The sequence below is a fragment of the Hippocampus comes genome, unplaced genomic scaffold (genome assembly GCF_001891065.2).
Source record: "Hippocampus comes isolate QL1 unplaced genomic scaffold, H_comes_QL1_v1.1 scaffold25, whole genome shotgun sequence".
In the NCBI taxonomy this organism is placed as follows: Eukaryota; Metazoa; Chordata; class Actinopteri; order Syngnathiformes; family Syngnathidae; genus Hippocampus; species Hippocampus comes.
The window spans coordinates 1,286,253-1,299,552 of NW_017804844.1; the positions used below are offsets into that span (position 1 = coordinate 1,286,253).

Consider the following 13,300-nt stretch of genomic DNA (forward strand, 5'->3'; position numbering starts at 1 on the left):
GCTTACGCTCAGGCCGGGTTTGAATGTCACCGAGCGGTTTCTGACATTTCTCCCTTTGATTCGCCGTCGGAATCGAAGGCGAAGCCGGCCGACAAACTCCGGGTGCTCGCTCCCACCAGGGCTTCATCTATACCGCCCTGTTTTTTTTAAAAGGTATAATGATGGACTCAATTACATGTCGGCATGTAATTAGCCTTGTTGAAATAAATGCACTCGACTTTTAGCTCCACCGCAATGACAATAAACAGCAGGGCCAAGAGGTAGTGTTTTCTTGAGTGTGGTGGGCGTGGGGTGTGCGGGGGGGGGGGTGATTGTGAAAATGAGTCATCAATTGTCCAGTCAGGAATTTAATGAGTTTTCACCGTTAGGCAAAATTGCATTGCTTGATGCTCACCTTAGTAGCTCTTGCTCTCTGTGACTTTTTTTTTTTTTTGCATCCACCAATCTCCCATTGGGCCCCTTTTATAAGAATAAACTTTACATCACTGAAAGAGGTGAAGGGGAATAAAAAAAAAAAAAATCCCCAAACACTTTTTTTTTTCATATTTGTTAAAACTGTCATTGGGAACTGACTCTAGCGCGCAGCAGCTAAATAAGACGGATTTTAAATATCGGATTTTGAAAGTAACAAAGCCACTGTCTTTTTCAAGTCCCATTTTTGTCATGTCTCTCGCTTCACTTGACTTTTTAGCACCACCTTGCACAATAGAAATGTATTGCAACCTGGAGGGAAATCCAGGTTCAAAATTCCAATTTTTTTTTTTCCTCTTTCCACTCCCAAGACATTTTTAAATCCCAAAATGCATTTCTTTGGTCAGTTTTATCAAGTGGAGGCGTGCATTACAAAGCGCAACCCCCTCGCCAGTTGCCCTCTTGTCTTATCACTTGCAGAAGCGTTTGCCTCACAGTGGAGGTATTAACATCCATCCCCATTCCAATAAAGCGCTCAATTGTTCCGCAAAATGACAGCGAGAGAAATAGAAATCCATTGGTACGTCCGGGTTGGAGGAGTGGGGGGGTGGGGTGTTCAAGGGCCAACTGTTTGCATGAAGGCCGCGAGTGTCCAGCACAATAGCGCCAGTGTTTGTTCTTTGACACAAAAGCAGGCCAAGAAGAAGACGCCTTGTGGGGGAAGAGGATGAGGAGGGGTTGCTCGTTTCTTTTCCATCTTGATGACCATTGCCATCGCGGCCATTGTGGGGATTCAATCACTCGAAGCAGATTGCGTGGCCCGGTGGTCTCCGGAGCGACACAAACAAACAAACAGGTGGGTGTGGCGTGCGGGTACTTTGCCGATCTTTTGTTGGCCGATAATTAGATACGATTTCCAAACGCGCAGGGAGAGGTAATGGCTTGCAGAGAAATGTGACTCGGGGTTGCAAGCGACACAAAGATGGAAAAGTCATAATAGCTGAGCACAATTTGAAAGCAGTCAGGCAGCTCTTTTGTTTGCAGCACAACCGTTTTTTTTTTAGCGTAAACAAGTTTTCTATAGGTTCCATCAGTGCTTGGTGTTGTTGCTTATGACAATAAGCTGTCATTTTACCTCACAATCGCTTGAACTCATTGACTTGCTGGCTTCCAGTAAGAAGAACGCATTTCTGCTTTGACTATCGCTACCGCTGCGTTAGCATTTCAAAGTTGTTGTTTGCTCGTGGAGCACTTCAACGATTCAGACAGTGTTGTGAGAACACACACACACGTCTTGTCCTTTGCACATGCTAAGCTACATTAGCAATGTCTTAAGTTGCTGCCCATGTGCCTTTAAGTAGGTGCAAATGAGCCACAATTAATTTCATGTTTCAGACAATAACACCAACAACAAAAATCATAAAAATGACTATGATGTTTAATATCATAAAACTAAAGAAGACACAATTTCAAGAGAATGTTTTTTTTCACGGAACAGAAAATGTGTTAGCATGCTAGTGCCAGTACTAGTTGTACTTAGTGCTTGAACAAAATGTCTATTTTTGTTGTCAACGCTGGCTGCTAAGTCATACAGACAAATTGTTTTAGAAATCTTTCATTACTACATGATCAGGTCTTTACCATGTACATTTCTGTAAAGTTAACTTTAGTGGCATCTGCGGGTTTATTTTCCCCCCCCTCAAAAGCATATAAACAACGGCAAAAAAAAACAAAAAAACAGTGTTGATGTGATTTCAGAGCGCCTGATTAACGTCAGTGGGAATTCTTGCCGCCAACTGTTTCCGCTCCGTGCGCGCGTAAATAAATAGCGGCAAATTGCTTACTAACAAGTACATGATGCTTTGACATTTCCCTGTTGTTTTTGCTCATTTGGGTCCCGCCTGTAAGACGACGAGCGGCGTGGCAGCACTGATTGTTTTTACAATGCGCAACTAAAAACAACGCGTCCCAAATGACCAATTAGGACATTTTGTCTTGGAAGGTTGATACAAAAGAAGTGAGGCTAAACAGATTTTTTTCTTCACCTTTTATTAGTTGACTTACTAAGTATCTCCAATTGTGTAAGAAGAAGCAAAAGTTTTACATGAAAATCAACACACGATGGTAATTAAGTAGGCTGACAAAGTTTTCCATACTTTCCGTGTTGTGTGTGTTTTTTTTTTAAACTGTTCCAGGTCCCTTTTTTTTCTTTGGTGTTTTTTCATTTTGACGTTATTTGCTGTTAAAAAGATTTTCCTGTTTCATGGGCTACTTTTTGACAACACTGTTTTGTTATAGCACAATAGAATTTAACACAGTTACTCAAAAGTTCATTTTCCAGAATGTGTCCCTGCTTTTCCCGCGTCCAGGGCTCGTTTTTGACTTAGGTGTTCCTCTTTCTTATCCTTAATGACAAGCTAACCATGCGCAGCAGAACTAAACAAAACCACCAGACTTAAAAAGTCCCTTTTGCATAATTTGTCTACTTTAACAAGGGCTCTTCCTGTTTCATGAGCAGGAAGTACAGGTTGCAACAAGGTTAATCTGATCATTTCCTTTATGAAATCTGTGCCACGAAGCAGAGCACATATCAGCTTTGACATTGTGCAATGCGGCGACACGTCCCTCAGGCCCCCCCACCCCTCCCCAATGTCAGGGCCGCTTCTACCCGAGCGTTGTAATGTCCCGACTCGGGTGGCGGAACGGCATTTCCCGAGGATACAGCAAGGCAGGCGTGAGCGTAGTGTGACGGTCTCGGTGCGTGCGGTGCTTAACATTGTGCGACCGCCGCACGTTGTCACGCTGTCTTGTGGGAGCCTGCCGTCGCTTGCATACGTACGCTTCCGCAAATAGCAGCCGGCGAGGACGGGTGCAGGGTTGGAGGGCCTATTAGCCGTAATGAATGGCTGCCAAGTACGGGGCGAGCTCCTCGCCCGGCGGATGCCATGTCGGCGTCTCGTCTGACAGGAGAAAATTGACCGTAGGGCACATAGGCGCTTCTTTATCCGCGTGCAATTGATGAATGTAAAAGTAAAGGTTCCCGTGGTAAATCAATCACAGCGTGTGCCACTGTTATTATCGTGACACCACATGTCACGAGTGGGTTCCGTTTCTGGAGGTTAAGTGGGAAAGTTTGTTTTTACGCTTGTCAAGGTGTTGACTTAAGTACCGCGACTCCCCAGAACATCTGCACATCTTTGAAAAAAATGTTGCCAATGTTGCCAGCTGTTTCAGAGCATTTTGACTGACCTAGAGAATATTGCGTTCCGTGACATTGTAAGTGCCATTGCCAGCAGTAAGTCGGATTCTTTTCCAGTGAGGGTTGGACTCTGCCAAAGCTGCCCTATTCACTGATTCTGTTCATGGACCAAATTTCCAGGCGCAGCCGTGGGCGTTGAGGGGGGTTCGGTTTGGTGTCTTTTACTGATCGATCTACGTTCCTACCCTCATCTATGGTCACGAGCTGTGGGTCATGACCTAAAGAACGAGATACAGGGTGTCCGGGCTCTATGGTCTCTCCCGACAACCACCTTGTGTATTCAAAATCAGCACAGTCGCAACTGCAACATTAGGGTGTCAATAAGTATCACAGTTGATCTGATCTCACAACGTGTCAAACCACAGTTTCGGGCCGTCTGAAACTCTTGTCAAGACGTTGCCCAATGGAAACTGTGACGTGTAAAAACAAAAGGCCGCCTTGTCTCGCTGCTGTTTTTCTCTTGCTGAAAGCAGGCCTTTTGTCCACTTTGAAGACCGGACAAGGTCTAGTATTGTCCGTGCTTTTCTTGGGTCTGGTGTGACACTGCGTGCGAGTCGGCAGCTGATTAATGAAGACTTGTAATGAGATCAATGCTTCCCCGGCCAGACGTGCGTCGATGCTGTGATTACAAGCGGGTCAAGAGTGCGAGGGGAGCCAAAGTCGCACCGTTTGGAGCCACCGGGCTCAAACTCAGGAGGACAGATGTCCTCTGTTGTTGTTGACTTGCTCTCTGTCAAATTCAGTGGCACATTACACTGCCACTCAGCAACGTTAGATTTGCTGAGCGCAATCTTACTCGCTTTTGCGCTTCGTGAAAGGGGCCATCTGTGGCATCTTTGACCATCCTCGCAATCATCTAACCGATGCCCTATTATACCTATTATAGGGAAACGGGGGACTGCCGCTTATCCAAAGTGCCGCTTGGTGGGTACAACCCCATCCTTTCGAATGAATTCTGATTCAACATACGCACAACAGTGAGAAAATTGGCCGTCCACTAAAAGGTACAGTATGGTAGCACGCCGAGACTTTATTTCAATAACATGAACTCTCTGACATCACAGCACAAGCACGGTATTTCTTTTTCACTTTTCAATCCTAGCTCATGTTATGCCGTCCCTCATCACCTTGGTCAGAATGTTAGCAAATCAAAAAAAAAAAAACAACCTGTGATATGATCCTGAAAGTATTCATTCTATTTAATTGTTACAAAGTGTGCATCTTGTTTTTGTTACACTACAGTCATCCATCACTGTTTAATCAACTCCATATACTCATATCTTTTTCCGCTATGCTTGTTTACGAAACATTTATCACGCGCTCTAATAGCCACACGGCGTTTAATGAAAGTGAGCCAATTTCTCCACAATCAACTTTCCCCACCCACCAACGTCTTTAACGTGCATTTGTACAACAACGTACAGAGAGCTTGCAAATGTAGTTGGCATAATTAATCTTTTGGCTTTAACACCGTTGCATCTTTAATATTCTCATTCTGCAATCTCTGTGAACTGAACAGAATATTCTGGTTCCCTCTCTCTGCCGCTGGTGCTTCTTTCAGTTTGCAGGGCCATGTATACGCACACACGATGGGAAAGGCCACTGGTGGGATGGAGACAGATTGGACCACTGGCGTGTGGGATTGGACGCTGACAACCTCCTGTTGTTTGTTTCTTTGGTAGGTGAATAAAATGCATGAAAACATGTCACAGTCACTAGTTTCTCTCACTTCATTTTAAACAGAGGGCAGTGGCAACTGCCCCCCCCCCCCAAAAAAAAACAACTAAAAACAAACACACTGTGGGTCACAGTGAAGGCTGCAAAAGGGATGGGTAGGAATGATAATAGTATGATGGTGGTGAGTGGTAGAAGTTAAATAAAGTTCCACATGTCCTGGTTTAAGCCAAATACTTCCACGACGGCTATCCAGTACAGTAAATCACTGGAAGGCACCGTATTGCCCTGTGCAGGTTGCCAGTCAGGGCGCGGTGGGAGGGATCGAGTGGAACAAATCATTATTGAACCAAGGGGGTGCTGTATTGCTGCTGTGGTTGTTAAAATAAAATAAAAAAAAGTTTCAACCAAGTACTGTATGGTTCAACACTTTTCTAGCTTGTTTGAAATGCACAGACAGAATGTAAAAATAACTTTTGACATTTGAGAGGAGGTGGGATTGAATTAGAGGGTTTAGGGCCTAAAAATGTGCTAGAAACAACAACGGTTTCATTGATTGTCCACAATTTGTGTTTATTTATTACCTCAATGAGCCTAGCCCATTTGTCCAAAAGGATATTTTTGTTAGCTACTTTAGAATGATGCACAGTTTGAACATTAATAACACTGCACTTAAAATGTAATCTGTTAATGATTCAACAAAATGTGTTGCTCATCAAAGCTAAAAGCAAATTGTACCTAAGTAAATGTTTGAAAAATGTTTTTTTCGAAATGATTCAATTCAAATGTATAATACAAAAAAAGTTGTCCTTGATTAAAGCAAGTAACATTTTGGATGATTTGATTTGACCTGCAACACGACAGGATGCTTTAAAGCAAGCATGGGAGCTGCAGAGGATACGAAAGTGAGGAGTGTCTTGGCAGCCCTGATGCTGCTGTTCCTGCTGAGCTACACCAACAGCATCGCCGTGGGCCCAGAAGCCCCCCGCTTGGCCCTGGCCTCGGGCCCAAAGTCCCCAGGGCAACACTATCGCCTAAAGAGAGGCTGGATCTGGAAGCAGCTGTTTGTCCCGGAGGAAGACCCCACGCCTCGCGTCATCGGCCAGGTACTGAACCCCCGCCATGTCCTTCATGCGCAAAACTCATTGAAGCTCTTGTCACGCAGCTGAAATCGGATTCTGACCGCGGGGAGTTTGGCATCCAATACATCCTCTCAGGGGAAGGCGCCGGCGACGCTTTTGAGATCGACGAGTACTCTGGCGAGATCCGTACGCTGAAGAAGCTGGATCGCGAGGAGAAGGCTTTCTACGTGCTCCAAGCGCAAGCCATCAACAGGCTCTCACAGGAGCCAGAGGAGCCCCAGTCTGAGTTTATCATCAAGGTGCAGGACATCAACGACAATGCGCCGAGATTCCACAACCAGCCATATGTGGCCAGCGTCCCTGAAATGTGCCCGACCGGTACGTTTGGCACACTGACTCAGTGTGATGTTGGCATAAGCAACATTGCATTTGCAATACTATCATTTTGTTTGTATCGCCGCATTAGCGTTGCACTACCCTAAGTATGTCAATATCATCTTATTAAATTAAAAAAAAAAAAAAAAGAATCATAACATCTACTTACCACTACAATATGTTTGTTAGCGTAGCGACGTTGGCTTTACACTAGGGCTGCAGCTACAATTCACTTTGATGTTAGCATAGCAACATCTACGTATCAAGGTGGGTCAAGTCAGCTTTATTGTCAAATATGCTCTATGTACAACATAGACCACAGATGAAATTTCTTTCCTCAAGAAGGCTATCTTATGTTAGCAAATCAACAGCGTTTAGCAACCCACCGGCGTCACAGCCCCACCTCAGTCATCCAAAATATTTTTTTCTTCATTATCATTTTCGCAGATGCACTTTTCAAGGCAAACTTATATCCTGCCTGAAGATTAAAAGCAGAAGGTTATATGAATGTCTGTCATCTGTCCACATGCAGGAAGTTAAATGTATTGCTTTCTGTATCGCGGCCCGGATGCCTTTTTCTTCTTAAGTAATGTTATTACAGCTGCTGCCCTTTCACAGCGCAAACATTAGCATTTCAATTTATGTGTAATCTGCCTTTTGCAGTATAATATCTGCCTTCTAATAAATCATAATGTATTTGTCTCGGCATGAGGGAGTGGGGTTTGGTGTTGAATGCGGACAACTTTCGAATACGAATAAGAGAACATTTTGAAAACACGAGGTTGGCTGCAGAGGCCAAGCCTAACAAGATAACCCCCTCTCGGAACCTTTGTCAGCGTGCCATTCCAGCCCGCCCTGGCTGTACTGGCCCATAAAGCCAGTTTTTCCTGGCTCAAATTCAGGCACGCTTTGTTTTTCTTGAAACAGTCATTGCCACCTCACCTTGAAAAAAAAACGTGCTTAGTTTGAGACATCCTGAGAAATCAAAAACATCACTTGGTTAATTTAATTTGTGTGCTTGGTTACAAAATACACTCTTAATACTTATTTGAACAGTCATAATTTGTCTCCCACACTTGCCGTAGTAAAGAAAATCTGTCACTGGTAGCTCTTGATAACACCCAACGAGTGTAAGACTGGTTATATAATTTTCATGAGCTTTTCAAGACGGCGGTGGCCCAAAATTAGCCGCTTTCAAGTTTGACATGCAGGAAAGAGTCTATCCTAATTCCTTTATTCCCTCGTCGAGTGGAACTGCCTGCCGCCCCCAGCCAGCTGACTGCGCCCTCACATGTCTCCTGGCAGGCACCACCGTGTTCCAGGTGACGGCCACAGATGCTGATGACCCCACGTTTGGCAACAACGCCAAGCTCATCTACTCCATTTTGCAGGGGGAGCCCTACTTCTCTGTGGAGCCAAAGACAGGTGCGACACTGAATGCCAGGTCAAGAGGTCACTGACAGCGTAGCACTACACGCAGATGACTTGATGATGTGAATTCCATTCCGAGGTGATTGATCAATCCTTGATTAAGCATTAAAAACTAAATCGATGACTAGGATAAGTGGTAAAAAAAACAAAAAAATCAAAGGTATGGATGATTCCAAAGAAGGGAGAGAAGTTGTTTTTCCATCTTCTTCCCTTTATCACTTTCTAAACTTAGCTCTCATTTATTGATGTTATCATGGTGCTTTTCCAAAACGGTTGTGCTCCCACCCTTGGCCAGATTATTGTTATGCCTCGCAGCACTTCCCACACACAGTGTTGACCTTTAATGAGCAGCCAAGTGTTTAAATGCAATCCGATGCGGAATGCGACTGAATGAAGACTCGGCGGTGCCTGAACCCAAAAGGCTTTCAGTGGCCATTTTTGCCCAAAGCATCATTTACCCTCCACAGTCAACTTGACAATTCATCGGATGCATTTTATAATACATAACGAATTAACCAAGAACTGTATCATTCATATTCGCTTCTCATTGTTGAGTTCAGGAGTGTCATTGTTGATCTGCTAACTTCCCTCTCTCGTAGGCATCATTGTGACCTCCTGGCCCGACATGGACCGCGAGGCAAAGGAGCAGTACCTGGTTGTGGTGCAGGTGAAGGACATGCTGGGCATGAGCGGCGGCTACTCGGCCTCCGCCACCGTCAGCGTCAGCCTGAGCGACATCAACGACAACGGGCCCATCTTCCAGCACCGTAAGTCCCACTCTGGTCGAGAATCGGGAAAAACAACACTCTCTCTCTCTCTCTCTCTCTCTCTCTCTCTCTCTCTCTCTCTCTCTCTCTCTCTCTCTCTCCATTTGGCTGTTGCCACATTAGTTTCAAAAATGGGAGCAATTTATCAATCCATAGACTTCTGAATTTGGAATGAAGAGCAGTAAGAACGGTGGGGATGAAGTGGGCGTCCTCGTCTGGCTCATCTGCATGTCGCCCCATAGACGGCTCCAATCCTTCACACGTCGTATCATGACCTTTGGAAACAAACGTTCCCGGTGATAAAGCTCGCCGAACGGATGCTCCGGGAAAGAAATCAATTCTGCAAGAGTGAGGCGAGGACGACTCGTCGTCACGTCCTCATTCGCCGCAGACGCCGCTGCTTATAAATGTTGTATTGCCACACTTCTGTCTGAACTGCGCCCTCTGTTTTGTCACATTGCAAATTAGAACCAGCAGTGATGACGCGGACGCAAAAAAATAATAAAATCCCTGAATGAAAATTGTAACTATTGCATATAGTGGCCCTTTCACGGATGGTACAGTGACACATTCATCATTTTCATTTCAGATTTATACACCTTCGCCATTCCCGAAGACGCTGTGGTGGGAACCACAGTGGGCAGGGTCAAGGCGGATGATGCCGACATCGGCGGCAATGCCAAGATGAACTACAGCCTGCAGGTGGACCTGGAGGAGAACGCCACCTTCACCGTCCACACCGATCCTCTGACACAAGAGGGAATCATCCTGCTGGCCAAGGTAATGTAGCCCCCCCAACCCCTCAGCCCCAAGCAAAAGTCTTTTCATTTTAGGGACAATAGCTTTCATATAATAATGTAAAACAAGCCTATGTTTCATTGCAGCCGCTGGACTACGAGACCAAGCGTCGCTACGTGATGGTGGCGGAGGCCATCAATGAGGAAGTGGACCCTCGCATCCTGTCCCCGGACGAGTTCTCGGACCGGACCACGCTGAAGATCATGGTGGATGACGTGGATGAGCCGCCTGTCTTCCTTTCGCCAGTCTACGAGTGGAAGGTGGCGGAGAACGCAGGGGTGGGGATCGCGGTCGGCGCGGTCAGCGCCCGGGACACCGACGCCGCCAACGATGCCGTCAGGTAACTTTTAACTAGCAATGCTCGGCATCCTGCTTGTCTTCCTCAATCTGCGTATCAATAAACAAAGAAAGTCAATGGATAGATATGAACTGACAGGGAAGAGATTCTCAAAGTATCATACATTGGCCTCCTCTAGTGGTGTGCAAAAGAATCACTGAATTAAAAGATGCAAATTGTGAATCATGTCACACTAGTTAAATTTGTTTTCTGACCTAGGGCAGTTCAGTTGTTTAATTCTTCATTTTGTCGTTTCAAAATGTTTTCAAGCCTTTATGTCGTAACAATTTTTAATTGTACTTTCATTTTGGTCATGATGTTACTTCAACGCCTCAGGAGACTGATTGCAGTAGCTTCCAACCTAACCCTGTCGTTGCTATCTTTTCTAACCAGACCTTCGGCCGTTTCAGATAAACACAACAAATCAAGCTTCTTAGTCCTGTGACCCGTTTTTCATATTTTTGATCCGCGCATAAAATGGAATGATGAAAAATCCGCCATTTGTTTGGCTTTTTTTAATTGTATTGTTGTTTGAAAATGGAAAGAACAAATGATACACTGATTATTTTCCTCCATGCAGTGAAAAATGATTCAATTTCAAATGGTGCTACTTCCTGGGTGCATCCGGTTTTACCCTTGATCTCTGTATCCGGTCATATTTATCACATATTAGTTTAGTTGGAAATGAGCCCCGCTGAATAAATCATCATGATTTTTTTTTTTTTTCCTTCATACCTCACAGGCTTTTCCTATCTATTGCGGTATTATCACAAAGCGACGTGAGCCAGGACGTGGGAATGTAATAAAGCGCCCTGCGAGGCGGCGTACGGAATTGAGATTTGATGTCATTTGCAAGTGAGGCACGTTTTCCTGCCTGGAGTCCGTCGGAGGCGAGCTTGCCAGTGGCAGGTGCCGCACATCATCCGTCGTCCATTAGTGTCCCTTTGGTGACGCTGTCGCCGTGACGAATACATCCTGGCTGACATTTTAGGGCTTTGCAAAGTTCCACTAAAAATGATGAAGTTTGCTCTTGTTTTCCGCGTTGTTAGTGGCAAAATTGGCCAGCCCGGTATGATTCAATGCGGGGCGTTCGGTTAATTTCATTCCATAACATATATTAGATGCTTGTACCCCTACTGCACTGTCATGTCAACAACGTGCTGCTTGTTTGGGCAGATACGGATACCTCCATTGTCTTGGACTGGGATGTTTATATCGCTCAATTTATGAGAGACACAAAGGCACCTTTCAATGTGGTGTCCTCTCCCATAGTGTATATGGTCAAAAATATTGGACCGCAGTACATATGTACTCTGTTTATGTGTGTGTACATAGGCAGTATCCTCAATACCAGTGGATGAATAAAGTATTCGGGTCGCAGGTGAGCTGGAGTCTTGAGAACTTAGTTTGGACTGAGCCATTGTTAAAAAAAAAAAAGACAAATGGAAGAGAATGTGAACGAGATTAAGATTAATTGGGGTCAGATTAATTGGGGTCAAATTAATTAACAGCAATCATCATTGAATTTCCAGGACAAATTTGATTGCAATTCGTTTTAATACAAAATAATTTTTTTTTAAATCGATAGAATAATCGATAGAGTAATTGGCCCTAAAAATATTCAATGATGACAGCCCTGTTGGAATCTAGCCCATCTGCCTTTGGGCTACACCCTGGACTGGTCGCCAGTCAATCGCAGCTATTTTTTTAGTCAATCAAGTACCAACAAAATAATCGTGCACTCCCCCTGAAGTGACAAAAAACAAAGTCCACACCTGCCTGTGATTCCCTCCCCCAGATATTCCTTGGATAAACACAGCAGTGCAGGAAAGGCTTTTTCGATCGACCCACACGACGGAACCATCACCATCGCCAAGCCTCTAGACCGAGAGACGTCCGCCTGGCACAACCTGACCGTCGTCGCCAAAGAAACCAGTAAGTCTTCTTCCTCCCACAACAACAAAAACATTGATCGGTCTTTATACTAACGTCTCACCGCTCCTCTCTCAGCATTGAAGCGTTTATCCTCCTCGGTCCTGGCGTCCATCAAGGTGCTGGACATAAACGACAACGCGCCGCAGCTGGCTGGCCACTACCAGCCGTATATCTGCGAGGGGACGCAGGCAGGGGAGGTACGGGCGTGATCAAGCGCAGATATGCTCGCGATTTACAGCTAGCTGTACTGTATATCTGGATTTCGGTTGCTCATGTCAGCCTGGGAGGAAGCACGGAGAGAGCGCCGCGTCATCATTATGGCCTTATCAAACTATACGTCAGATCAGCTTTATTTATCTACTATTGTTATTATTATTATTATTACTATTACTATTTTTTGGGGTAAGAGTCTGAAAGGCCGTCGCTTGAGTTGCCGCAGGCACTGGCAACCCACGCAATGTTACCGTCCACATCCATGCGATTGTTGTGAAGCGCGGCCCTCACAGATTTGCGCGGCGCTTCTGCCCTCGCCTCTCAGCCCTCGCACGTCTTTTTGTGTCTCAGCTCATTCAGCTGCTCAGCGCCACTGATCCCGACCAGCCTCCTGAGGGTCACCACTTCTACTTCTCCATGGTCCCCGACAAGCACATCAATCCGAACTTCACCATTCGCGATCACCAAGGTCCCGTCGCCGCAACCCACTCACACATATCGTAGGACTTTCTACGTCTGTGTGTTTTATTAGTCGCCAATGACAACATTGTCGAAATAAATCAGTGCATCTGCACAAAGTTGAGGGCAGCATACAATTATAGTTTTGTTGCTTGGAAATTTGAGAATTTTAAAAAATGTATACTTGTTATGAAAATTATATGCTCGACCATCTTCACCCTGAATTTGAAATGCTAAACTATGTTATATGCGAGTGGAGTCGCAGTCGAAAAACCTGCTGCTCAATCTGCTGAACGTTGAGCAACAAAAATGCAGCACAATAAGTGAATTTTGTTGTTCGTGAAAAGGAAGGAGCTTGAGCTGTGCATGAAATGAACGGCCGCTGCTCAATCTGCCGTCCGTTTGGTGCCATGTTCCATTCTGAAAGCTCCAGCAAGTATTGAAACGGATATTCCAAATGTGCTTTTACACATGCTGAATATTTAATTATCTCACTCAGCGTTTGAAATGTGTCCCATATTCACCCAGGCAGCTTATCCCCCCCCCCCCCCCCACAAAA

At 45.1% G+C, this 13,300-nt stretch overlaps 1 protein-coding gene across 9 annotated transcripts in view; it reads left to right on the plus strand.

Annotated features, from left to right (window-relative positions):
* cdh19 (cadherin 19, type 2) overlaps window positions 1–13,300 on the plus strand; it is a 32,044-nt gene that overhangs the window by 857 nt on the left and 17,887 nt on the right. For 7 of the 9 annotated variants that reach the window (XR_002168873.1, XR_002168872.1, XR_002168874.1 and 4 more), the window contains exons 2-13: window positions 1,104–1,267; window positions 4,557–4,674; window positions 5,232–5,348; window positions 6,209–6,450; window positions 6,510–6,804; window positions 8,107–8,226; window positions 8,832–8,999; window positions 9,589–9,779; window positions 9,884–10,137; window positions 11,933–12,069; window positions 12,145–12,266; window positions 12,634–12,751. Coding sequence is in view for 6 of the 9 variants with exons in the window: in XM_019875308.1 (XP_019730867.1) it covers window positions 6,226–6,450; window positions 6,510–6,804; window positions 8,107–8,226; window positions 8,832–8,999; window positions 9,589–9,779; window positions 9,884–10,137; window positions 11,933–12,069; window positions 12,145–12,266; window positions 12,634–12,751 (1,630 nt within the window). In the remaining 3 variants the exon portion in view is untranslated. The remainder of the gene's footprint in view (window positions 1–1,103; window positions 1,268–4,556; window positions 4,675–5,231; window positions 5,349–6,208; window positions 6,451–6,509; window positions 6,805–8,106; window positions 8,227–8,831; window positions 9,000–9,588; window positions 9,780–9,883; window positions 10,138–11,932; window positions 12,070–12,144; window positions 12,267–12,633; window positions 12,752–13,300) is intronic. The other 2 variants (XM_019875325.1, XM_019875345.1) reach the window with 2 other exon arrangements.